Source organism: Erpetoichthys calabaricus, chromosome 6 (genome assembly GCF_900747795.2).
Source record: "Erpetoichthys calabaricus chromosome 6, fErpCal1.3, whole genome shotgun sequence".
Lineage (NCBI taxonomy): Eukaryota > Metazoa > Chordata > Cladistia > Polypteriformes > Polypteridae > Erpetoichthys > Erpetoichthys calabaricus.
Window position 1 is genome coordinate 206785735 of NC_041399.2, and position 27747 is coordinate 206813481.

Consider the following 27747-nt stretch of genomic DNA (forward strand, 5'->3'; position numbering starts at 1 on the left):
AATCTTGAAATATCTATTCAACTCAAAATGAAAAATAACGATTCATGACATAAATGTTACACTTAATTACCCGTATGTCATCTGGATCTAGGCTGTGTTCGCTCCAGGCTGATGTGATACTGCTGTTGAGGTAGGAGCCCGATCTTCCAAGATCTAATTCATCCTCATAGGCTTCTGCTGCAACGTCATCTCGAGGGTGAGCTCCTTCTAGAAGAAACTGTGGAGATGTAAATGAAACTGGTAAGACACTGAGAATATGAAAATTCGGATCATAAAGTAAATGAGTATGTGCTGTTTGTTGTGCTTTGTGGGAAAGCGCAAAGGATTTTAAAGGAATCTAGGAGAAAAGACCTCGTCAAAAAACAGAGAGAGGTCAAATACCTGAAGATCAAGAAATACAGCAACCAAAAGCAAAACGTGAGACAAGAAAGTAGAAAAGGTGCAAAAACACTACTCGTGTGCAAAAGGAACAGCAATTAGTACACAAGAAGAATAGGACACATTTGTCAAACAAAAGGAGAAAGTCTTTAGAGTCCTGGTGCTTCCTGTTTTGCAATATGGTTGTGAGACAGGGACACTATTCAATGACCTGTGATGAAGACTGGACTACCCTTCTGTATAGGGTGGTCCAGATCTAACTATGCAACTTTTAATGCAATGCAGGAAAACAATGAAAGACAAAAGAATTGTTTGAAATATCTTGTAATAAACAAATGCAAGGCAGGTGCTGCCATCTATCTGCAACAAAAAAATTTTAATTGTGAATTCTCTATGTAATAAACTTAATAAGTTATAGCATAATGAAAATTGCATAATTGCATAATTAGATCTTGACCACCCTGGTACTGCTGGTTTCTGTCAAACAAGTAGTTGCTCACAGAGTCCCGAATGAGGCACATTACCTGCATTGTGAGAGAGTGTCACTTACGGCACTACGGCTATGTGGCGTGATTCCCCGAGGGTGATCTGGCTCAGAGGATCCTCATTGCTTAAGATTTGAGTGGCTGGACCAGGCCAAGGGGATGCCCACATAACACCTGATTGCGATAGATACTGTAGATGGTCATTTCCATTTGGTAGGACTGGACCGTGTGTCTGCCTAAGGGGTTGCCAATTGGGATCCCAAGCTGCTTTTTCATGTGGTGGGTGCAGCAACATGCTGTACCAGTGCATGCTCCCCAATCTGACGTGAGAGGAGACCATTCAATCCATCAAGCCTGTTTGTTTAGCTAATAGCTAAGCTGACCCAATATCTCATCCAGATTCTTCTTAAAGGTTGTCCAGGTTTCTGTGTCAACTCTAAGTCTCGGTAGTTTGTTCCAGAGTCCCACAACTCTTTTTGTAAAGAATTTCTTCATGGCTTCAGTCTTAAATGCACTTCCCCCTAATTTCCACTGATGTCCTCAAGTCTGGGATTCATCCTTAACCTGAAAGAATTTTGCTGCATCTACTTTATCAAGGATTCTGACAACATGGATGAAGTCCCCACATATTCACCTCTGCTTGAGACTAAACAAGTTTAATTTTCAGAGTCTGTAAGAGTAGGACATGTCCTTAAATCCTGGAATGCACTCTGTTGTTCTGCTCTGCATGGCTCTTATTTTGCTCTCTAGTACAATATTCAGTGTTTTAGAGGGATTTTGCTGGACTAACACTGTTGATTTCTTTACTGAAATAATTTTATCTTGAATAGAATCTAAAGTAACCTGTTTGACATGAAAGATCTTCAACACATAAAGCTGGTTTACACTTCAGGCTCAGAACGCTTACATGCACGCATCATGGATGCCACACATTCCCAGTTTTCTTTTGACACGTCCTCCGAACCCCTCATCACAATATAACGCGATGAGTGGGTGAGTTGCAGTACCAACAAAAATATGGGTGGTGTGTGTGTTCAAGTTTTGGTACACGATGTCCACATCATTGTTTGCTATCAACATGTCAGAGCAAGCCGCAATGCAGCTCCAAAGCGATCAATCCTTGTGCTTCAATGTTTGATGAATGGTTCAATGCAGTGAAGCAAATCACCACACTTAAGTGCTGACATATGAATGTCTTCATGTGGTGCTTTTCTTCATTCATTTCTCACATAGGTAATAAAAGCATCGCATATTTCCAATTGTTAATTACGGAATACATTTGAAGATCTCACATACTGTCTTGACATTCTGTGTTGCCATTGCCGTCTTTTTTTGTTTTTTGCTCCTTTGCAACAGCATCAGAATGCAAATAATTTTGATTTTTAACAAATTTCTTCTCTCAACTCACAACACAGTGAAACCGGACATTGATTTCTCAAGGTAATTTCTCTGCCACCTGGTGGAATCCTCTAGAGCAGGGGTGCCCACACTTTTTCGGCTTGTGAGCTACTTTTAAAATGACCAGGTCGAAATGATCTACCTACATATACAGTTAGGTCCATAAATATCTGGACCTTCTGTCACCTGCATGGAGAGCTCCTTTGACCGCATGTTGTCTGTTCACAGCAAAATCTTCCACATGCAAGCACCACACCTCAAATCAACTCCAGGCCTTTTATCTGCTTAATTGATAATGACATAATTGCCCACACCTGCCCATGAAATACCCTTTGAGTCAATTGTCCAATTATTTTTGAGCCCCTGAAATGAAGGGATTGTGTTACAAAAATGCTTTAGTTGCCTCACATTTTTTTGCAATCGTTTTGTTCTCCCCACTGAATTAAAGCTGAAAGTCTGCACTTCAACTGCATCTGAGTTGTTTCATTTAAAATTCATTGTGGTAATGTACAGAACTAAAATGAGAAAAAAGTTGTCTCTGTCCAAATATTTATGGACCTAACTGTATATGTATATATATATATATATATATATATATATATATATATATATATATATATATATATATATATATATATATATATATATATAAATAAAGTATATGTACTGAGTATACTTTATACATAAAATATATGTTGCTGTACCTTGCATAACTGAATAACCTTTATGGCACAATAACAATTCAATACATTTATGGTCACTACAGTATTTGGATTTAATAATCTTCATGTGGGAAAAGGCTGACTCACATAAATAAGTAGAGCCGGATAATGCAGTCAAGGAGGTCACACATTTCCTCATGATTGGGTACTTTTCCTCTGTGTGTAAGTTCTAAAACCGTCCAAGAGCCCCAGACTTCAGCTGAATGTCATCCTGTAGTGTCAAAATCTCATCCTCCACTGTAAAGGAGTTTTAGGTGAAACAGTGTTGCAATTTTTGATGCGGGTGAATCCCCCTCAACATCTTCCATAAATGGATAGCAATTAAATGTAGCGACTGGCTCAAGTAAAGCTGAGTCTTGAAACCGTCTGCCAAAGTCTTGACACTGTCCTTCTTTTCTGCTTTCATATTCTGTATCTTGCTCTGCATGTGTTTCACACTTACGTTTTTTTTGAGTCTTTTGAATTCCAGTTTTCATTATCTCTGACCTGCTCTGCATGTGTTTGGCCCCCTTGTTTTTTAACCTTTTTATGACGTTTTACTTTGTTTTCTACTCTGTCTTTAATTTCTGACCTCACTTTATCCTGCTTTTTTATTTAATGACACCTGGTCCGTGGTGATTATTTTCCCTTTTTCGAGTAATAATTTCCATTTGTTTGCGCTCCTGCGATATTTTAATTTCTTTTTTTTTGAAATGGGTTATTTTAATCCAAGCACACATAACGAAATACGAGTCATGTCGGTATACAGTATGACATGTTGCACTGATGGCGTCACAGGTTGTGTCGTGCAATCCTAAATATTAGAAGAAATAAAAATATTAGATATTAAATTACAAAAAAAAAACTAAAAAAACCCCAAGATAAAATTAAAAACAGAAAAAAGAACTGACCCATGAGAAGCAAAAGGGCAAATCACATCCAAACCAAGCGATGAGTACAGTATGTTGGTAAGACATTCACACTGTAACAGTTTATGACATGCTATGTGTCAGTTTTGGTCCTAGTCTTAAAATTATGACTGCTCACTTCCCAGAGCAATAAAATAAGTGACACAGCTTACAGAAAAAGTCTTTTTAGCTGGACTTTGCTTAAGAGAAGGTTGGTATCTTAGAGCATTGCATCTCTTAGATATCAACAGAAAAATTAAACTGAAATAAAGACGAACAGAATGTCAGACATACTCTACTGTTCTGCTAGACCTCTTAGAAACTGTTTGTTGTTCTCTGCTTTAAAGGGTTTAATGGCCTTCTTGCATAATCTTTATGATAAAATAGGAATTTGAAAATATTTAAATTAATTAAATAATCTGAATTCATAATAAGCTTTATAGCAGTAGGCCAACTAAATTTTACATTAGTGAAGACATTCAGATTATAGCTTTAAAAAGTCAGAACATAAATGATTTTCTCTCTCCCTTTTTCTTTCATAAAAATAATGTCTTGTTGTCAGTTGAGATCCCCCAGTCAGACATTGCTGCAGGCTAGTGTTAAAAAAAAGAAGTTGAATCTATATATAATATTTCTAGTTTGGGCAAAAAATGTTCTACACACTGCAATGGCCTCTTTTCTGATGATCGTACCTGCTACCCAATGCACAAAAATAATACATATATAAAGTCAATGGGCAGCACTGCTTAATCATTCCCCAAAGTAATTAATTTTTTTTCTGGTATGTCCATGAGGTATCCTGTAGCTTCTATAGAACAATCCTGCTGCTCAAAAAAAAAAAACACCCTCAGTTCAGAAGCCTGGTTAGTCATTTGAGATAACAGAGGTCTCCCTTCCCTCAGTTGGCTCGACTGGTTGCATTCCACTTGACGTCAAGGCCAGAGTTCATTTCCAAGGTGCCCATCTGTCTGGGTGAGGAAACAATGCCATGACACCTTTCTCTCATGGCCTACATTACGTTTTTCAGCAATTTGTGTGGCAGCGGTTCTTCTGTGGGATCGAACCAGATGGGCTAATCTTCGCTCCCCAAACGCATCACTGAGACGTGGGTGTCTATGACGCTGTTGCCATTTCTCAGTTTCTTCTTCCTTAAACTCTTTTTGGTAGGTGCTATCCACTGCATACTTGGAACACCTAACAAGACCTACCATTTTGGAGATTCTCTGACCTGGTCGTCTAGCCATCACTATTTGGTCCTTCTCAAACATGCTCAGGTTCTTAAGCTTGTCCATTTTTCCTTCTTCCAACACATCACCTTCAAGAACTGACTGTTCACTTGCCATACATCCCAACTCTCGACAGGTGCCACTGGAACAGGATAATCAATATGATTCACGTCACCTGTCAGTGGTTTGAATGTTGTGATGATCGCTGTATTAATGTATATCTAAAAATGCTGTCTGTCTTTGTGTTTTTGATTAAAGATGGATTATATTTTCTTGAATCAGATGAATTAAACCTTATTTTTAATTCCTTTTTTAGGATTATGGAAAAGGTCAAGATGCCTCAGAGAAGCAGATAATATTAACAGCACAGTTAATTGAGATAATTAAAACCTTAACCTTCGTGGTGACAACACCACACTTCATTTTAAGCAGGCAGTAACAACCTCCTTTTTTATTGCACCTTCAGTCTGTTGTGGTTTATGGTGTGGTGCTCATTCCTAAATTAACCGAATGTTCCTAATACAAATTTCATGTCACGAACATGGAAAATTAGAAAATGAGGAATTAATTGTAACACAATGAAGAGAGTTTAACAAAAATAAACTGAATTGGATTGAACAATACATTTTTAGGATAGCCTACATGTATGAAGAAGCCTTGTTGTGCACTCCACATTTTATATTGTCCTCAATGTTACTCTTAAATCACCAAAGAAAGTTTCTATGAGGGATGTTCAAAAAGTTTACGCACATTTTTTTTAACTCTTATTTATTAAGAATTTCAAAAACAAATTACATCACTTTTCTACACAGTCACTTTCATTTGCGCATGCAATTTTCCCAGTGTCATACCAACTTTTTAATGCCCAATTACTCCTCCTCCCGCCTTCACCGTTTCCAACGAAAATATAAAAGTGCGGAAACTTTTTGAACGTCCCACGTATATTGCTTCTGTATTAATTTTCAACTCCCAAACTATATGTTACCATTGTTCTAAAATGTTTCATGCATGTAAGTCAAATTCTGTTGCTTTAAATTTCTAATAACCTTACTGAAAACAGTAGCAAAACATTTTGTTTTTACCTTTGGTATTAGAAGTAATCCAAGTGTGACCGTCACCGTCAAGTGTGTGTGTGCAAAAAGTAACATAAGCATCCAGTCAGGATGAAGAGAGCTGACCAAAGTAAACCTGCAACGAAAAATAAAATTCAGTCAGTTGCACCTTCTTCTAGACATTCACAATTCAAAACGCAACCTGGGGTGAGGTCCCTTTTTACAACTCCATCCTCATTTACTTAACCAAAAAAGTGAAATTTATACATTGATTATTTAAATAAAAAAATCAGAAAGAAAAATGCATTATTTATCATCTGATTAGAAAAAACAGTACGGAATGGTCCATACAGTACCATCACTTTAGTGATAGTGGTGCAAATCACTCAATCAAAGATTTTACAAAACAATACAAATGACTGTACTGTCCAACAATATACAATCAAGTACATTAAATTACATTTATTATGTTCACAGATACGCCTTCTAATCCCCTCAATTTGGCGTGCAACACAGAGATGAACATCTTGTCAGTTCTGCTTCTCAGTTTGACACCTAACTCTTTTAAGTTTGGATTGCAAAACTTTGCAGAACTTCAGAGAGGACCACCTTATCAGGTTTGCTCTTCAGCTTGACACCTAACTCTTTAAATTTGGATTGCAAAACAGACAGCCTGCCCTTATGTGTATCAATTTCTCCGACGTGGACAATGACAACTGGATCCACCCTCAAGACGCTATCACCCTCCGATGGAGGTCTCCTAGCTGTGCACCCAGAAGACAACACACAGCATGAGGCTCCATGTCTGTGGAGCTAACCTACATCTCAATCCCTCCAATGACTGGGTACCCCTCTGTCACTACTTCTCTATTTCTAGAGACCTGGTTTTGAGGTGTCCTGTTGGGGTGCCTCATTCCTACAAATCCATTACTATCACTACTTCTCTATTTCTGGGAACTGATTTTGAGGTGACCAGTTGGGGCTCTTCATCTCTACCTATCACCTCAGAGTTATCGGACCAACCATTAGCTTCGCAAGGCCCTGAATATAGTTGAAAACCTCCAACTCTGGGGTGGCTCTGGAGCAGCTTTTTTGAGATATGTGAGGGACTTGCTGAGGCTGAACCCCAAGGCTCTTCTGTTAGTTGCAATTATCATTGGTTCCTTTTATTCATGTCTGTATATAACACTAATTTTGGTGAGGTTTTCCTCAGGCAATGTTGATGGCATACCAGAATTACGTTGAGAAATATTACAAAGATGCACATCAACAAGGGAGAGATAAAACCTTGGGGCCGCTAGAGGGCACTGTCGCTTCTCAATCTCAACAATATAAAGCACAATGATTTGTTTTATTGCAAGGATATCCTTCACAACTTTTTCCACCACTACAGTCACAAGTAATTAGGCACACAAATGATTCTCTCCATCTGTTTTTCTCCTCCACTCCTCCTATCAAGCTTTGCCCACCTACCACCCAACTCTGGCTCTCCGACTGGTGTTGTGGTGGTCCCTTTTATATGGGACAACCCGGAAGTACTTCTGCTCTTCCACCTATGTGGCCTGCCAGCACTCCCGGGTTAGACGAAAACCTTGTCTCATATAAGTCCTCCACAGCACCCCCTAGCGGTACCCACGGCACCCAACAGGGCTGAGATAAATAACTCCAAGTCCCATATTGCCCTGCTGCAATCCTGGGGAGCTGCCATCTACAGCCTCTCAGGGGAGGCAATGCCCTAAAGAAGCTGCCTTCCCCTATCCTTCCATATACTGGGCATCCCGGCCGTCTCTTACAACCTCCACTCATGCTCTCAGGATAGGCAACAGTTCTGTAAGACCTTGTATTGAGGGCATTAAGCTTGTAAAATGATTGAATATTTCATCACATCTTAACAAAAAAGGCTGATATTAATATTTTATGAATCAAGAATGTGAATGTTATCTGAAAAGCAATGAACATGACTAGATGTTTTGGTCCAAAATGTTACTCCCTTGAGGTTTGGTAGGGTAGTAGCATCAAACGTAAAGCAGGAACGATAAAACCCTGGATGGTACACCCATATTCACTCAAACCAGGTCAATTTAGAGCTGCCCCTCAGCTTAATCTGCCAATGTTCGGGTCACAGGAGAATAACACAGAAATCATAGTAAGCCCCAAAAAGCAGAAGCGCTATCTGCAACTTGGTCCCTAGCGTTATGAGATGTAGGACATTATCTTGCACTTGAAAAAAAAATCAAAAAAGAAATGGCCAGACAATTTTAGGCCCATGCCTAGCAAAGCCTTGCCTCATTTAATTCATTTTATGTTGGCTTTTGCAGCTTGCACTAGAAGCACCCTCCTGCTTTGTGTCTTACGGCAGGAACAGTTTGGAAAAGAAAGTGATGAAATTACAAGGATCTTTAAGATTACTATACTTGGAAAGTCATTAGAAAGACAGCAGGCTGAGTGTTAGATGGCAAACAGACGTGGCGGACAGCAGGAAGTATCTTAAGGGAGTTACAGTTTCTGAGTGATACGGTTGTAGAAGAGGAACCACACTGGGGGCAGGGGGACGAGAAACATTACAATAAGCAACCTCTTCTGCAATTTCACTGAGAAATATTCAGCTTTTTGTGTAAAAGATGGGATGTTCTGCACAGTCCCACAGAAGAATGGTTGGTCTCCCACAATTCTAATTTAACGCTAATCACACTTCTGTGAACAGCAGAACAGCATCAGCCAATGGTCCCTTTAGAATGACGTCTAGCAAGAGGCTATTTTAAGCTTTTAATATTACTGCACCTACAAAGGGACACTCTGTTTTTCTCAATCACTATTTTATGAAGTCGAGAAAGGAGGACCAGAGAAGTATGTGAGGATCGTCTGGGATATGTATGAGGGAGTCAGGACTCGGGTTAAAAGCAGTGTTGGGGTAACAGACAAGATCCCAGTTAATGGAGGACTGCACCGGGGATCTTCTTCATATCCTTACTTCTTTGACCTGGTTATGGATGTGTTGATTTGAGGGGATAAAAGTCCAATCCACATGATGCAGGATTTTGCTGATGACATTGTGGTGTGTAGCACCAGAAAATAGAAAGTGGAGAGGAAGTTGGAAAAATGGAGAAGATCTTTGGAAGATTGAGGATTGACAATAAATAGGAAGCAGACAGAATATGCGAGGTTTAAAGATGATCAGGATTCAGAAGTTAGCCAGCAGTGAGAGCCATTGAAAAGAGTGGATAAAAGTAAATATTTAGGATCAGTGGCATCTTGAGATGGAAAATTAGATGCAGAAATAATCCATAGAGTGCAGAGTGGATAGAAACATTGGAAAAAACTTATAGGCAATATTGTGGGATCAAAGAATTAAGGAGAAAGTTAAAGGTCAGGTTTTAAAAACAGTGGTAAGACCACCAATGATGTATAGAGCTGAGACAAGTGCAGTAAAGGGAGCTGAGGAGAAGAAGTCGGATGTGGCAGAAATGAGAATGTTGAGATGGATGTGTAGGGTTACAAAAAAAGGACAGAAGAAGAAATGAGACAATCAGAGGTGCAACAAAAGTGGGAGATGACAAGAGATAAAAGGGTGATGGAATTAGACGTAATGAGGAAGAGAAAGTGAGGAAGGCCAAAGCGGAGGTGGAAGAATAAAGTAAAAGAAGATCTGAAGGAAAAACGGTTTGACTGGGGAGGAGGTGCAGGATCAATCAGTATGGAGAATTGATCAGACACATCAACTGCACAGAGTAGTGGGAAGAAGAAGAAGAATTAGAAGAAGAAGAAGAAGAAAAATCATCAATGATAGCTTTCTACAACAAATGTAAGAAAGAGGTTGAAGTGGTATGGATATGTGATGAGGTGTGACAATAAATATGTGGGCAAAGGAGGAGTGGGAATGGAAGTACAAGGACAGAAGAATTCAGTTAATCCAAAATACGGCTGCAAGAATTATTACAAGAACAAGAAAATATGAACACATGACTCCAGTTCTTAAATCCTTACACTGGCTCCCGGTTAAGTTTAGGGCAGATTTCAAAATCCTCCTTTTAACATATAAAGCATTAAATGGACAAGGTCCGGCTTACTTGTCAGAACTTATCATGACTTACTAACCAGAGCGCACATTAAGATCTCAAGATGCCGGTCTGCTATGATTCCAAGGATTAATAAAATAACAGTGGGAGGTCGAGCTTTTAGTTACAGGGCCCCTAAATTGTGGAATGGTCTGCCTGCTATTATAAGAGATGCCCCTTCGGTCTCAGCTTGTAAATCCCGGCTGAAGACTCACTACTTCAGTTTAGCACACCCTGACTAGAGCTGCTGATTAACTGTACAGACTGCATCTCTGTTGTTAGTCATTAGCACTAAAACATAAGTAACATGATAGTTACTTATAGAGAATTGGATACTAACCCTCACCTATTCTTTTTCTCTTCTCGGTACTCAAAAGTTGTTTTGCCTGCCTAAGGTAAAATCATCCCTGATGGAGGATCGCAGGAATCGTGGGAAGGAGGGGTCATTTCATGGGATTGGCTGGCCCAGCGCTGTTTCAGCCATGGAATGGCCAAATGGGGGAGGCAGCTTGATGGATGAGGTCTCCAGGACTCTAAATATATCCAAATCTTCTTATGTGATATCATCTACTGTTAAAGTCTGCTCCGTACTTCTAAAATTTTTATTTTTATACTGTATTGAGGATTTGTTCTGTTCTCTGTACTGTATTGTATTGTATTGACCCCCTTCTTTTGACAGCCACTGGACGCCCAACCTACTTGGAAAGGGGTCTCTCTTTGAACTGCCTTTCCCAAGGTTTCTTCCATTTTTCCCTACTTGGTTTTTTTGGGAGTTTTTCCTTGTCTTCTTACAGAGTCAAGGCTGGGGGGCTGTCAAGAGGCAGGGCCTGTTAAAGCCCATTGCGGCACTTCTTGTGTGATTTTGGGCTATACAAAAATAAATTGTATTGTAATGTATTGTAAGGAAAGAGAAAGTGAGGGAGGCAAAAGTGGAGGTGGATGGATAAACTAAAAGAAGATCTGATGGAAAAGGGTCTGACTGTCAAGGAGGTATGGAGAAGGTTAGTCAAGCACATTAGCCCCACATAGAAGTGGGAAAAGGTAATGAGGAAGAAGAAGATTTCATCTATAAATAGTGTATTGTTTTGTCGTTTGAGCAGTGTTGAGTAAAGTACTCCATACCTACCCAACCATTCCGGAAAGAGACTCAAGTAGAAGTTTTAAAGTGACTGATATTAAGTGTAGTAAGTATCAAAAGGACAAGTAAACGTAGAGACTCTTTATTTTATATACCGTATAACTGAAAAAAGTTCTTACACACTTAAAATAACTCAAGACTACCTTTGCATTACATGTGAGTCATATTATAATCACTAAAGTATGAGCCAAGTAACTGTAACATGAAGCCATGACATTCAGCCCAAGTGGACACCTTAATGATTTTATCCTAATTCAGCGGGGTGGCCACTGACAGGAGAGGCGTGCGGAGTTGCCCTGTTTTAGGAAGAAGCTAATCCGTTCCAGAAAACCTCTACTTAAAGTGAATTTTCATAACCAGAGCACCTAATTACAAATAACTTAAATGGCAAATATTTTTAAGCATTCCTAGGCTACAAAAAATGTTCAAATAACACGGAACTTTGCATGAAAACTGATAATTTTTTTTTTAATAGTAGCTGTAAGAGTCAATCTTAGAAAGTTATAGTTAATGTAAAAGTCAGATGAGTGTCTCCGTAATTCCTCTGTCTGGAGATGATACTGTTCAGTGGATGCAGTGGATTCTCCATGATTGACAGGAGCCTGCTCAGTACCCGTCGCTCTGCCACAGATGTCAAACTGTCCAGTTCTGTGCCTACAATAGAGCCTGCCTTCCTTACCAGTTTGTCCAGGCGTGAGGCGTCCTTCTTTAAGCTGCCTCCCCAGCACACCACTGCGTAGAAGAGGGCACCTGTATTGAAGTGTAGTGAACCTGTAGTTCACGATCAGTTTAGGAGCTCACAAGATAATGTGAGAAGACGTGAGCAACACACATGACAATGAAACAGATTGTCTGAGAGGTGGAGTTCAGTCTGCAGGAGGACGGACTTAGATGCTGCCTTACGCTGAGCGAAGTACTGTGGGTAGCAGGAAGAAAGAGAAAGCATGGTTGTTTTCACTGTCTGTTTAAGTATTTGCACTTCACAAAGTTAAAGAGTTCCATAGAAATAGTGTGCGTCAAGCGAAGCAACGAAAGTTCTATTCATTTATTTTTGGTTTGTATTATAATAGTTACGCTTGTAATTTCATTAACACTAAAACGTTTCTCACCTAAAGGCACCTTGCCTAGTGGCCAACTTCAGTACTGCAACTTTAAGATTAATATTTGTGTAAGATTTGCAACGTGATTTTCCTTTATGTGTAATTTGAAAACTAAGAATAGATCTACTTTATTTCTTATTGTAGACCACACATCCACACTCTCATATGTACAGTTATATCTGCAAATTAAAGGTTTGGATTTGAAATCTACCTTCCAAGTGTTTTAATGGACACTCTACTGCGAATGCCAACTATTCCTGCACAACCAGAAGAAGTCCTTTAGTTGTTTCTCTATTTCACAGATCTTTTGGGTGCCTTCTACACTCAAAGCGTTTTGGAAAACAAACGTTTGCTAATTTGCCAGATACTGTTGGATTTACAGAAACTATTCTTTTTCTTCTTCTTCCTCTTCATCTTTTTCCACTTCTGTGTGGGGCTGATATTTTATAAATGTGTTTTATTGGTTTCAGTGTTATTTTTATAGCCAGACGCCTTCCCTGATGCCCAATCCTATAATAGCATTACCTGGAGTAGCATCAGATAGAATAGCATCATGCTAAGAAAAAAATCTATTGTGATATCCTACACAATATGGCTCACGGTTATCTTACTTAACTGCAAGAATCTCAACCTACTCTTCAGCACTCAATAGAAAAACAGTGTCCTACATTATCTAAAAGTAGAAAAAAGTCATTTTCATTATGAGGAATGGTGCAAAGCTCCTTCAGAATCTGGCAAGAAATTACTTAATATTTCTTATCTTTTGACTTGCTGTGTTACACACCCAAGATGGGTTTAGATCTAAATAATCGATACTGACCTCAGCATATTCAGCGTTAACCATCCATTGCAGTGTTTCTTAACCTTTTTGTTGTCATGACCCTCTTTTTCTCAATTAAGTGTCTTTGCAGCCCACCAAGGGGGATGAATTCAATACAATCAACATTGCATGATGGGGGTGAGGGGGGTATGTAGGGGGCCAGATCTTAGCTCAGGTCACTTATATATGCTGTCATATTAGAAGCAGGTAAGCTTTTTGGGCTTGAAAGAAAGTTATAGCTTGCTGGATATCCTTTACATTTTTGTTGCTATTTATATTTTGTGTATTTGGTAAAATTGCAACAAATAGTACAGTAAATAAAAGCAGAAAAACAAAGTTAACAGAAATCTAGCTTTTTTTTTTATTATTATTATTATTTTTACCTACAGAAATAATTACCACATAACGTGTCACTGGTTAAAATTTTTGTTTTTGAAAGATTACACTTATAAAACATTACAGAAATCATTTCAAATAAAGCACATTTCAATTTAGGACTGTGAATATCCTCGTATTAGAACTTTGTAATAAAACATCTGCAGATTGCTTACCTAATGGTATGAGATATTGCAGAGATAATGAGTTCATTATGGACTGCAACAGCCATGTAGCGGGGCTCATGGAATGCTGATGGCACCGTCCGCACTGCATAGCAGAGATAAACTCCCCACAAGAGAAAGAGGAATTCAGCTGTTAGGAAGACACAAATGGTAAATGATTGATAGGCAGTCTAACCTGCAGAAAATCAGCCACATCCTAATATATACACCCATATATGTATTCCATTCTTAGGTCTGAATTGCAATCGAATTATTTGGATCGTCACTTACCAGCTAACGCTTGTGGTTGCACGTTCTCTCAGTTGCAAGAAGCAGATATTTTATATATATATATATATATATATATATATATATATATATATATATATATATATATATATATATATATATATATATATTCATGACATTCGTAGTCTAAATCACAATCTGATTGTATGGGTGGCCTGAATTAGGACGAAACACGTGTCGCATACTCTTTGCTTTATTTGACAGTAAACTATGCAACATTCTATGATCTGCTTCTCGCAACTGAAGAGGTCACCGTGGCGGATTTTTGCCGACTTGCAGACCAACCACAAGCGTTACTTGGTAGGTAACCACCCATACAATCAGATTGTGATTCAAACTATGAATGTCATGAATGTAATTATCCCGATCTACATGCTGTCAAACAAACGAACCACACGCCATGGCACAATGTAAAGACACTGACGTCCGAGGTTCGATCACCGAGAGGGGGTGCAGCTGAGTGTGTACGCCTGATGAGTCCAGAATTAGGGTGAAACACGTGTTGCAAACTCTTTGCATTATTTGACAGTAAACTATGAAAAAAAAAAAAAAGATATCTCTATATATAATCTTCATTTGGATCTTGATCTTTGTTTGTCCGCGAATGAATTAGAAGAAGAAGCACTAGATGGCAGTAGAGAGACAGCTAAAACATAGGCGTTGCATTAAGAATCTCCTCCAGGCTTATACTACTGAAGACTGTAGTACTCCAGTCACACCTCAAAACACAGACATTCAAACTAAACAAATTGTTGTGCTTTAAATTAACTAACCTCTATATATAATCTTTATTTGGATCTTGATCTTTGTTTGTCCGCGAATAACACGCATGTGTAGACCACCTTCCAGTTTAGTACGTTGTTGTTACTCACAGATGTCAACAATGTGCCAGAATAACGAAAGGGGTGGTGGACAGTGTTACGCTGGTTAGCTCCTGAGGCCTGGTTAGAGAATGAGATTACCGAAGATAAAAGGTACGTGCCTACGTAACATAAGACTGAAAGAAAGACAGTGGGTAAAATGAATGACAACATAACAGCACGTTCCGGAAATTATTATTGTTACGTTGTAGCCGGCGAGTGCTGTGCGTCTCACAGTTGTACCGTGGCTTGCTCACATGTCAGTGAAGTGATCCCTATTTATGCTTTAAAGAGCCTGGATACCTATGTGTCCCCCTTTTATAACCATTGCTCCGTGTATATTGCCTTACTCTTTGGACTGCCACAAAGCAACCTGCGAGATTGGAGAAAGGTTGAGAAGAGATCGTGAGAGGAAACAACAGCATCGTGAAAACAAGACGGACTGTGAACGGAGAGAAGCAGAAATGCTCCTACACCACCACATAATTACTATTCGGACAGTGATTCCGAGTAGGCCGTTCCTATCGAATCAATGTCCAAGGGTTTTGTTTTGTAATTTTGTTTCCCTTATAAAAAATCATAATGCTGTGCGACGAATGGCCCAGTTCACGATTGGCAGCTGCGTTTAAACAGGGAGCCCTTCACAGACAACTTTAACACGCGCAACGTAGTTGGGCGCACATGGCTAGTATATATATATATATATATTACTCACAAAAATTAAAGGAACACTTTGAAAACACATCAGATCTCAATGCTGGTTATCTCTACTGATATGGTATTATGTTAGGAATGAAGGGATGCCACATAATTAGATGGAAATGAAAATGATCAACCTACAGAGGGCTGAATTCAAAGACACCACGAAAATCAAAGTGAAAAAATGATGCAGCAGGCAGGCGAGTCCATTTGGCCGAAATTTCATTGCAGCAACTCCAAATTGTACTCAGTAGTTTGTATGGCCAACCCAACATGTGCTTGTATGCATGCCTGATAACATCCTAATGAGATGACGGATGGTGTCCTGGAGGATCTCCTCCCAGATCTGGACCAGGGCATCACTAAGCTCCTGGACAGTCTGAGGTGCAACTTGGTGGTGTCAGATGGACCAAAACATAATGTCCCACCCAGAGGTGTTCTATTGGATTGAGGTCAGGCGAGTGAGAGCATGGGGGCCAGTCAATGGTATCAATTCCTTCATCCTCCAGGAAATGCCTGCACACTTTCGTCACATGAGGCCGGGCATTGTCATGCACCAGGAGGAACAGGACCCACTGCACCAGCATAGGGTCTGACAATGGGTCCAAGGATTTCATCCTTATACCTAATGGCAGTCAAGGTGCCATTGTCTATCCTGTAGAGGTCTGTGAGTCCCTCCATGGATATGCCTCCCCAGACCATCACTGACCCACCACCAAACCGGTCATGCTGAATGATGTTACAGGCAACATAACATTCTCCACGGCTTCTCCAGACCCTTTCACGTCTGTTACATGTACTCAAGGTGAACCTGCTGTCATCTGTGAAAAGCACAGGGCGCAAGTGGTGGACCTGCCAATTCTGATATTCTATGGCAAATGACAATCGAGCTCCACAGTGCCGAGCGGGCAGTGAGCACAGGGCCCGTTAGAGAATGTTGGGCCCTCAGGCCACCCTCATGAAGTCTGTTTCTGATTATTCGGTCAGAGATATTCTCACCAGCGGCCTGTTGGAGGTCATTTTGTAGGTTCTGGCAGTGCTCATCCTGTTCCTCCTTGCCCAAAGGAGCAGATACAGGTGGGTCCTGCTGATGGGTTAAGGACCTTCTACGAGGGACCCTGTCCAGCTCTCCTAGAGTAACTGCCTGTCTCCTGGAATCTCCTCCATACCCTTGAGACTGTGCTGGGAGACACAGCAAAACTTCTGGCAATGGGAGGCACGTATTGATGTGCCCTCCTGGAGAAGCTGGACTACCTGTGCCATCTCTGTAGGGTCCAGGTATGGCCTCATACCAGTAGTGACGCTGAGTGCAGCCAAATGCAAAACTAGTGAAAAAACAGATGAGGAGGGAAAAATGTCAGTGGCCTCCACCTGTTTGATAATTCATTCCTGTTTTGGGGGTCATCTCATTGTTGCCCCTCTAGTGCACCAAAGCAGCTGAAACTGATTAACAAGCCTCTCTGCTACTTAACTGACCAGATCAATAGCCCAGAAGTGTCATTGACTTGATGCCATACTCGGATTAAAAAGTGTTCCTTTAATTTTTTTGAGCAGTATATACAGTGCTTCCGGAAAGTATTCACAGCGCATCACTTTTTCCACATTTTGTTATGTTACAGCCTTATTCCAAAATGGATTAAATTCATTTCTTTCCTCAGAATTCTACACACAACACCCCATAATGACAACGTGAAAGAAGTTTACTTGAGATTTTTGCAAATTTATTAAAAATAAAAAAATTGAGAAAGCACATGTACATAAGTATTCACAGCCTTTGCCATGAAGCTCAAAATTGAGCTCAGGTGCATCCTGTTTCCCCTGATCATCCTTGAGATGTTTCTGCAGCTTCATTGGAGTCCACCTGTGGTAAATTCAGTTGACTGGACATGATTTGGAAAGGCACACACCTGTCTATATAAAGTCCCACAGTTGACAGTTCATGTCAGAGCACAAACCAAGCATGAAGTCAAAGGAATTGTCTGTAGACCTCCGAGACAGGATTGTCTCGAGGCACAAATCTGGGGAAGGTTACAGAAAAATTTCTGCTGCTTTGAAGGTCCCAATGAGCACAGTGGCCTCCATCATCCGTAAGTAGAAGAAGTTTGAAACCACCAGGACTCTTCCTAGAGCTGGCCGGCCATCTAAACTGAGCGATCGGGGGAGAAGGGCCTTAGTCAGGGAGGTGACCAAGAACCCGATGGTCACTCTGTCAGAGCTCCAGAGGTCCTCTGTGGAGAGAGGAGAACCTTCCAGAAGGACAACCATCTCTGCAGCAATCCACCAATCAGGCCTGTATGGTAGAGTGGCCAGACGGAAGCCACTCCTTAGTAAAAGGCACATGGCAGCCCGCCTGGAGTTTGCCAAAAGGCACCTGAAGGACTCTCAGACCATGAGAAAGAAAATTCTCTGGTCTGATGAGACAAAGATTGAACTCTTTGGTGTGAATGCCAGGCGTCACGTTTGGAGGAAACCAGGCACCGCTCATCACCAGGCCAATACCATCCCTACAGTGAAGCATGGTGGTGGCAGCATCATGCTGTGGGGATGTTTTTTCAGTGGCAGGAACTGGGAGACTAGTCAGGATAAAGGGAAAGATGACTGCAGCAATGTACAGAGACATCCTGGATGAAAACCTGCTCCAGAGCGCTCTTGACCTCAGACTGGGGCGACGGTTCATCTTTCAGCAGGACAACGACCCTAAGCACACAGCCAAGATATCAAAGGAGTGGCTTCAGGACAACTCTGTGAATGTCCTTGAGTGGCCCAGCCAGAGCCCAGACTTGAATCCAATTGAACATCTCTGGAGAGATCTTAAAATGGCTGTGCACCGACGCTTCCCATCCAACCTGATGGAGCTTGAGAGGTGCTGCAAAGAGGAATGGGCAAAACTGGTCAAGGATAGGTGTGCCAAGCTTGTGGCATCATATTCAACAAGACTTGAGACTGGAATTGCTGCCAAAGGTGCATCGACAAAGTATTGAGCAAAGGCTGTGAATACTTATGGACATGAGCTTTCTCAATTTTTTTATTTTTATTAAATTTGCAAAAACCTCAAGTAAACGTTTTTCACGTTGTCATTATGGGGTGTTGTGTGTAGAATTCTGAGGAAAAAAATGAATTTAATCCATTTTGGAATAATGCTGTAACATAACAAAATGTGGAAAAAGTGATGCGCTGTGAATACTTTCTGGATGCACTGTATATAGTCATATACATGCTCATGGATGACAGCTAAATGGCTCAAAAGAAGATAATTCCACGCCAGGGGGTGGCAGAGTGCAATAATCCTTTCTCTCTTACTCCTGCAGATCAAACATTGGAAATTCTGCCTGGGTCTGATGACATCAGTTTCCATAACCTTCATGTCTTTGGACTGAGGGAGGAAACCGGAGAAAACAAACATGAAGAGAACCTACAAATTCCACACAGCGAGCACTCAGGACTTGAACGCCAGTTTGTTTGTTGTGAGGGGGCAGCACTATCACTGCACTCCATGATAATCTGAAATATTTAAAATCAGTTCCTTAATAGAGCTTCACAAAGCTATCATAATGTTGCATTTCTTTTATAAAATGTACAGCCTGATGGAAGAACTGACATGTCTGACAGATGTCATGTTAGAGTCAAAGCATTTTCCTGAATCAGGCTCATCTACTTGGCACCACAGATCAATTCACTTTACTGAAAGGGTATTGTATTTCCTTCATTGTCATCTAGTTTAGTAACCTGTCAAGATGAATTTCATGGTTAGTCTTCCTTTCCTGCAAGCTTAAAAGCCATCAAAGTACAACAGATATCAATTTTCATCTGTGCTTTTTCAATCTTAATATCTCGGACTCAAGTAATCTATTGAGATGAAGTGCAGCCTACGCACAATTCACAAACTGGTCGTTCCAGACTTTTTCAGTGTGCCCAGACAGATTTTATTCTGGCATTTATTTCCAGCACAACTCATCCCATCTCATAAAACATGGCTTCCTTAAAATACACTTCAACTTTTATTCCATGTTGAAATGAGAAACTGTCCACGATGAGTCACACAAAAATGAAATAAAATCTATGATAAGCCAAATTAGCATTTGCAGATACCTAAAAAATGCATTTTACTTTTTAAGATAACTGATTTCCAGATATCTCAAAATAATATATTCCCCTTTACATTTTAAAATATCTGCAGTACATTTCTTAGATATCTCATATATATTTTCAGATATTTCAAAAATAAGCTCACCGGACATAAAAATTAGTCAACCATGGGTAACTCTTATCTAAAAATGCATAAGTCCCCCAGGAGACTGAAGAACAGCTGCAATTCTGCCTGGCATGGATGCCACCAATTTGCAGATGTAGGCAACATCAATTTTCATCCACTGTTCAATACCCACAGTTCAGACAGATTGGTCACTGGTGTTTCACTCGTTGCTCCAAACAGTCCCACAGATTTTCTATGGGATTTAAATCTGGGGATTTTGTGAGCGGGTGGCACGGTGGCACAGTGGGTAGCGCTGCTGCCTCGCAGTTGGGAGACCTGGGGAACTGGGTTCGCTTCCAGGGTCCTCACTGCGTGGATTTTGCATGTTCTCCCCGTGTCTGCGTGGGTTTCCTCCGGGCGCTCCGGTATCCTCCCACAGTCCAAAGACATGCAGATTAGGTGGATTGGCAATTCTAAACTGGCCCTGTGTTTGGATTCAGCGGGTTGGAAAATGGATGGATGGATGGATTTTGTGAGCAAGTTGAGATACAAGAATTCTTCCAAACGTTCTTCAAATTGTTCCATCCCTCTGCATGCGACAATTGTCATCCTGGAAGACTGGGGTAGCCATTCTGTGCTCACTCTATAGATGAAGCAGAAAAGGTCACATACAGGTAAAATTCTGTTACAACGAACTGCCAGGGACCTAAAAAATATGTCGTTGTAATGAAAATTTTGTTGTAATGAGATTCTGTATTTGTCGCTATAGTGTTTTCGTTAACTTGCGTCCAGGCATTTGCAATCATTTCAATAGCTTCTTTTGCTTTAATTTTAATCTTCTCCTGTCTACAAGTTGTGCAGACGAGAATTTTTCTCAGCATTTCCTTGCGATAATACACTTTCAGGGTGCGAATGATACCCAGACCCAATGGCTGAAGCACTGCTGTACAATTGGGTGGGAGGAATTCAACGTGAACATTATCTAAATGCGGAAGCATGTTGTGGGCAGCACAGTTATCAATCAGAAGCCGAATCATCCTTTTCTTCTTCTTCATATTGTGAGGTTTCTGAACTCTTTTAGGACCCCCCCCCCCAAAAACGGGAACGTCAAGCTGAAGTGCGTCCTGAAGCGCGATTGCTGCATCTGTGTAAGATTGTTTATCTGTTGCCAGGGCAGGGCAACAACAGGCTCACAGACATAAATCATTTGCAACTCGTGCAGAATGCAGCTGCTAGAATCCTAACTAGGAAAAGAAAATCCGAGCACATTTCTCCAGTTTTGATGTCACTACACTGGTTACTTGTGTCATTCAGAATTGACTCTAAAATTCTGCTTATGGTTTATAAAGCCTTAAATAATCTCGCTCCATCTTATATATCGGAATGTCTGACACGTTATATTCCAAATCGTAACCTTAGATCCTCAAATGTGTGTCTGCTTAGAATTCCAAGAGCTAAACTTAAAAGCAGTGGTGAGGCGGGCTTCTGCTGTTAGGCACCTAAAATCTGGATTAGCCTGCCAGTAGGAATTCGCCAGGCTAATACAGTGGAGCACTTTAGAAAACTGCTGAAAACACATTACTGTAACATGGCCTTCTCATAACTTCATTTTAGTTTAATCTTGATGCTATTTATATTCAATTAATTATCATAACTATTTGTGGTGGCTCTAAAATGCGTACTAACCCCTACTCTCTCTTCTGTTTCTTTTCCCAGTTTTCTGTGGTGGTGACCTGCACCACCACCACCTAATCAAAGTGCCATGATGTTCCTACATTGATGGATTAAAAGCCAGAAGTCTACGTGACCATCATCATCAAGTCCTTCCATGAGAACCCTAAATACAAAGAGAACTGTTCATTTATGTTAGGTAGAATGCCCAGAGGGGGCTAGGCGGTCTCATGGTCTGGTACCCCTGCAGATTTTATTTTTTCTCTCCAGCCGTCTGGAGTTTTTTTTCTGTCCTCCCTGGCCATCGGACCTTACTCTTATTCTATGTTAATTAGTGTTGTCTTATTTTAATTCTTACTTTTGTCTTTTTTTCTCTCTTCTTCATCGTGTAAAGCACTTTGAGCTACATTATTTGTATGAAAATGTGCTATACAAATAAATGTTGTTGTTGTTAGGCACCACAGAAGCAAATCCTAAAAGATCGGGGTCGCACTATAAATCACCGTCTTACACCCCAAAACACAAGGCCGAGTCTCAGTACTTTAGCAAAACCAGCTTTTTTTCAGCTTGAAGCAGGAACAGCACGGTTATTTATTGTAGTGGGATCTGCCACTCTCCTATGCACAGACACAGCAGTCAGGCAGGATTGTGACCAAGTCAGTGGCCAAGTTATACTGTGTCCTGTATTTACAAAGTTCCTTGCATCACCCATCGAGATCTTTTCTTTTTGCTTCAGTGCCGAGCATCATCACAGCTATGAGCCTGATGCTGCTCGGGCAACAGATAAGCAGTCTTCCACAGACGCAGTGATCGCACTTCGGGACACTCCTTGTCCACTTGAGGGAGGTCCCAAGAGAGTTTAGAAACCTCACATTTTCTTGAATGAGTGTCGCATTAATAGGAATGTTTCTTGAACGAGCATCACTGAACCACATTTAAACGGCTTTTTCGGCGTCTTCAATTGCAGCAGTTCGCATACATTTGCAACCCGAGATTTTTCTTCTTTTTTTGCTCGATCTTTCAAGAAAGTTGACAGTGTCGATGGCAACGTCTTTTTTTCATTTTGCCGCAATCGAGAGCTGCAAAATTTTTTACGTTTTTTTTTTCTAATATGAACTGTTATCATTTTCTCGTGTCTGCCGTTTCTACAGGAGGGTGACAATGAGTTAAATTCCAATGGATGTTTTTCAGATGTTGATTAGCAATAAGCAAAAGGTATCACTGAAAACCAACGAAAACAAAAACAGCAAAAAAAAAAAAAACAGTACGAGGAAAGTCCGAAGAAAGAAATTTTTTTGTAAAATGTTTCTGTTTGGGGATCGTTGTGCGCAACTGAGCAGCGACCTCAGAACTAACTGCTCTGTGGATGATTCTTTCAGGCATTTCAAGGTCACTTCATTGTAATGAAAGTATCTGCTGAATGTACTTCGTAGTAACAAGATTTCTATGTCATATGGGGAAACTGTCGGGACCATAAAAATACTTTGTTGTAATGATATTTTCATTGTAAAGATATTCGTTGTGATGGAATTTTACCTGTAGTTTGTTCCAGTGCATTTCTTCACGTGAGCAGAGGGTTTGTAAGTAATCCAGAAAAGGTGTGACACCTGTAGGAATTGTTAGTTATCACAACCTGACATACATGGCAAGTTTCTCCGTGAGCACTGTCTTCCAATCGAAGTTCTAGTGACCATTAGTGGTTGAGTACAATGTACACAACTGCTGGAAGAACCGTTGGACAGTACACCTTGACACACCTGCAAAGTCGGCATCTTCCTGTATGTTAAGTCCTATGGCAAAGACGAATGCTATAATGCCTTTTTGTCAATCATTCCCGTTTGTCATGAGACCCATTTTTCAAACACATGTGGCACACCAATAGTCCTCATCTCGCTATAAACCCTGTAGCACATGACAAAGCTGTTTCTAGTATTGGTATTCATACTGTGGTGCCCTCTGTTGGCGTGTAAAGTATGCATAACCTGTTACATGGATGTTGAATAATTTTTTATCCCATAAGCCTACCTGTGTGTGCATTTCCAGATTATCTAAAATACCATTGTATTTTCAGCTATCTGAAATACAATTCAATTGCCACACATTTAAGATATCTTGATAAAACTGATATTTGAAAATATGTCTATTTAAATATATCATATACACATTTTCAGATATATCAGATAGATTTTAAGATATATTTAAATGCTACCCTGTTTGTATTTTTAGATGTGAATAGATATCTTGAGGCGGCACGGTGGCACTGCTGCCTCGCAGTTGGGAGACCTGGGGACCTGGGTTCGTTTCCCGGGTCCTCCCTGCGTGAAGTTTGCATGTTCTCCCCGTGTCTGCGTAGGTTTCCTCCGGGCGCCCTGGTTTTCTCCCACAGTCCAAAGACATGCAGGTTAGGTGCATTGGCGATTCTAAATTGGCCCTAGTGTGTGCTTGGTGTGTGCTGGGTGTGTTTGTGTGTGTCCTGCGGTGGGTTGGCACCCTGCCCAGGATTGGTTCCTGCCTTGTTCCCTGTGTTGGCTGGGATTGGCTCCAGCAGACCCCCGTGACCCTTTGTTCGGATTCAGCAGGTTGGATGATGGATGGATAGATATCTTGAAATAAGTTTCTGTGGAATTTGAGATACCTCAAATACATTTTGAAAAATCTTGAAATAAGTCTGTAGACATGTTGAAGTATCTCAACTGCAATTCAAGATATCTCAAAATGGCTTCCACTAAAATTGTGCATATGTTCAATTGGACTTCCTGTCTATTTTAAGATATCTTGAAATAAATTTGAGACATCTTGAAATGAGCAGAAAGTTATTTATTTATCTGGAGATATCTGGAAACGTATCTCAGATATCTCAAAATGAACAGGAAGCTGTATCTTGAAAGGTATTTGAGATATTTTAAAATGCTTTCCAGTTATCTCAAAATGGTCAGTCAGTCATTGTCCAACCCGCTATATCCTAACACAAGGTGACATGGTTCTGCTGGAGTCAATCCCAGCCAGCACAGGGCGCAAGGCAGGAACAAATCGCGGGCAGGGTGCCAACTCACTGGAGGGCACACACACCAGGGACAATTTTAGGATCGCCAATGCACCTAACTTGCATGTCTTTGGACCGTGGGAGGAAACCGGAGCACCCAGAGAAAACCCGGGGAGAACATGCAAACTCCACGCTGGGAGGACCCAGGAAGCAAACCCAGGTCTCCTTATTGCAAGGCAGCAGTGCCACCATGCCGCCCACTTCAAAATAGTCCTGATGTTATATTAATCTATTTGGAAATGCATTTCAGATATTTTCAAATGTATTGCAGATATCTTGAATTATAATTCAAGGTATCTTAAAATACATTTTTAGGTATCTGAAATGGGCGAGAGTCGCATTTTAAGATATCACGAAACAAAAAAATAGGGTGTTGCACGTGTTAGCCATTATGAATGTAGTGAGAAGTCAAGCAAAATGACACCTTTTATTGGCTAACTAAAAAGATTACAATATGCAAGCTTTCGAGGCAACTCAGGGCCCTTCTTCAGGCAATAAAAATAAAAATATATTTTATCTCAGATTTGTTTTGTGATATCTTAAAATATGACTCTGTCCCTTTTCAGATACAAATATATTTTAGATATCTGAAACATAAATAAGATATAAAACAATAACATGAAGATATCGGAAATATATTTTAAGATATCTTGATTACCTTTCCAGATAACTTCTTGACTATTTTGAGGTATCTGAAAAAGCATTTTAAGACATCTCAAGTATCTTTTAAGGCTGTAAAGCCCAGGGGTGACACAGACAGGCAGAGACACGGGTTTTCCACACATCACACGTTTATTCCCATGGGCAAGCACTTTTCTTGCTCACCACAGCAGCATAACACAAATAAACAGCACCAAAGCCCAGTCCTTTTCTTCTCTTCTCTTTGTCCACCTCCTCCCAACGTTGGCTCTCTTAGTAGTGGTGGCTGGCTCCTTTAATAGGACACCCAGAAGCACTCCAGGTGTCCAATCAGCTTCTTCCGGCAGTACTTCTGGTTGTGGCAGAAGTGCTGCTAAATAGGGCTCAGGAAACATCCAGGCACCCCCTGGTGGTGGCCACGAGCCCCAGCAGGGTTGAGCTTCCATGCTCCAAACCGGTGGTCCCTCTGCAAGCCAGGGGAGCTGCCCTCTAGTGATCCGGGGGAGACAGGCTAGGGATCTGCACTGGCAATCAGAAGGTTGCCAGTTTGAATCCCATAAATGCCAATAGGGACTCTGCTCTGTTGGGCCCTTGAGCAAGGCCCTTAACCTGCAATTGCTCTTTGAGTAGTGAGAAAAGCGTTATATAAATGCAATGTATTATTATTATTTATTATTATAGTGTCCGGAATAAGCTCTCTCCCCTGGTCCTTCCATGATCGAGGCATCCCGGCCCAGTAAGGGCCCCGATTGTCTACTACAAGATATAGCCTCCTGAACATTTTGAGATATCTGAAATGCATTTCCAGATATATCTAATGCAAGAGCAGAAGTGGGTGGACTAGCATGCCAACTGGGGCTAAGAGCAAGTCTCTGCCTAGTAGACTGCAAGAATGGAAGTGCAACCTACCTGGGAAGATCCTATGTTTTTATCCCATTTGGGAGGAACAATCAATGGACGGGCAATTCGTCAATCCAGAATGAGAGGTGGCAGTGCTCCTCCGACTGGGTCCCAGTTTGGATGCCCACAGGATTGATTGGGATTTGTAATATGGAAGGCCGACTTTATTGGGGTCCTTGGATGCCACCCGGAGACCCTGCTGGGAGAGGTCCTCTCTGTTATGGGCAGCTTCTACAGTATGTTGACCCAGAAGTCCTTTTGTCATGCAGAGCTGTGGCACTGGAAGTGCTCCCAGGTTTGACATAAAAGGGGGAGTCTTGCCTCACTCAGGGAGTTGGAGTCAGAAGGCAGAGGACAAGACTAGCCTGTTGGAGTGTGGAAAGAGATAACTGGATTTACGCTCTGGAATTGTGCTTGCGAAGAAGAACCTTGAAAAGGTACTTTTGTATAATAAAAACACATTTTATTTGAGCCCTTGACTGTGTCTGGGCCCTTGTGTCTGGAAGTCTTGGTTTCTGGGATGCCCCCTACTGGCCACAATAATATATCTTAAAACAGACAGAAAATCCCACTGAAAACATGCACAATTTTAGAGGTAGCCATTTTGTGATATCTGGAATTGATATATCGAAATATGTCAATTCAACGGTATATCGTGATACATTGACATTGATATCTCGAATTGCATTTCAGATATCTCAAAATGTTTACAGATATCTTAAAACAAATATTCCAAAGTGTATTCGAGATATCTTAAATCCAAAGGTATCTTGAAATGAATTTCTGAAATCTTGAAATGCACTTGAGATATCTAAAAATCAACAGAGTAGCATTTCAAGATATCTTTAAAATCTACCTATGATATCTGAAAATGCATTTATGATATATAGAGATAGAAATACAGTATATGTAGTTGGTGCCACATGTACTATTGTCCCTTTGTCAATTGGAGTTTCCTTAGGGCAGAGTTTCTCAACCTTTAAGTATTTGAGACCCGAGTTTTCATAACAGTTTTAATCGTGCCCCACCCTAACGTTTTTTTGAAAGGAGCCCACTAATACCAATTTGATCTTTTTTAATTAATGATATATCATAGATGCATATTTTATTATGCCTTCTTAACTTTTATCGACATTTATCTAAGTCTATATTTATTTTTCTAGTATCAGAATGTAGTTTAAGTTAATTTGTTTTGGTTTCAATAGATGTATTTTTCATATTTTTGATTCTTGTTTTCTTTTTTTTCACATCTTCGCGCCCCCCTAGGTGGGGTCCACCCCACAGATTGAGAACCATTGCCTTAGGGTGTACATCAGGAAATGGGTTGCTGAGGGTTCTCTGAAAATGGGGAACTGCACCTTCAAGGGGAAGACCCAACATGGACAGGACGGTTGGGCTGAAGATGATTCAACCCGGAAAGGAAGGTGGAGAGAGAGAGACCTCGGGCGGTGGAGCAAGGAGAAGCAGCAAGTTAGCGCCAAGAATCTACCTGCATGCCACCTGCGTGAAGAAGGTTACATTTTACTCAGGGATACAAGGGAGATGCGTCTCTGAAGACTTTTTTTTTTGTTTGTTTCACCGGAGCGATCAGCCTTTGAGACTGGTAGGTAGGACAGAACATTTTTCGTTATTGG

General features: G+C 40.7%; 2 protein-coding genes across 2 annotated transcripts in view; one reads left to right on the forward strand and one right to left on the reverse strand.

The window, feature by feature from the left end:
- Nucleotides 1–27747, forward strand: part of LOC114653822 (aerolysin-like protein) — a 989661-nt gene that overhangs the window by 484518 nt on the left and 477396 nt on the right. The window lies entirely within an intron of this gene.
- The window catches only part of gpr158a (G protein-coupled receptor 158a), a 499884-nt gene that overhangs the window by 2850 nt on the left and 469287 nt on the right, over nucleotides 1–27747 (reverse strand). The window contains exons 8-10 of the mRNA XM_051928950.1: nucleotides 13813–13951; nucleotides 6179–6284; nucleotides 71–217 (exon numbers count right to left, since the gene is read on the reverse strand). Of these exons, the coding sequence (XP_051784910.1) occupies nucleotides 71–217; nucleotides 6179–6284; nucleotides 13813–13951 (392 nt within the window). The remainder of the gene's footprint in view (nucleotides 1–70; nucleotides 218–6178; nucleotides 6285–13812; nucleotides 13952–27747) is intronic.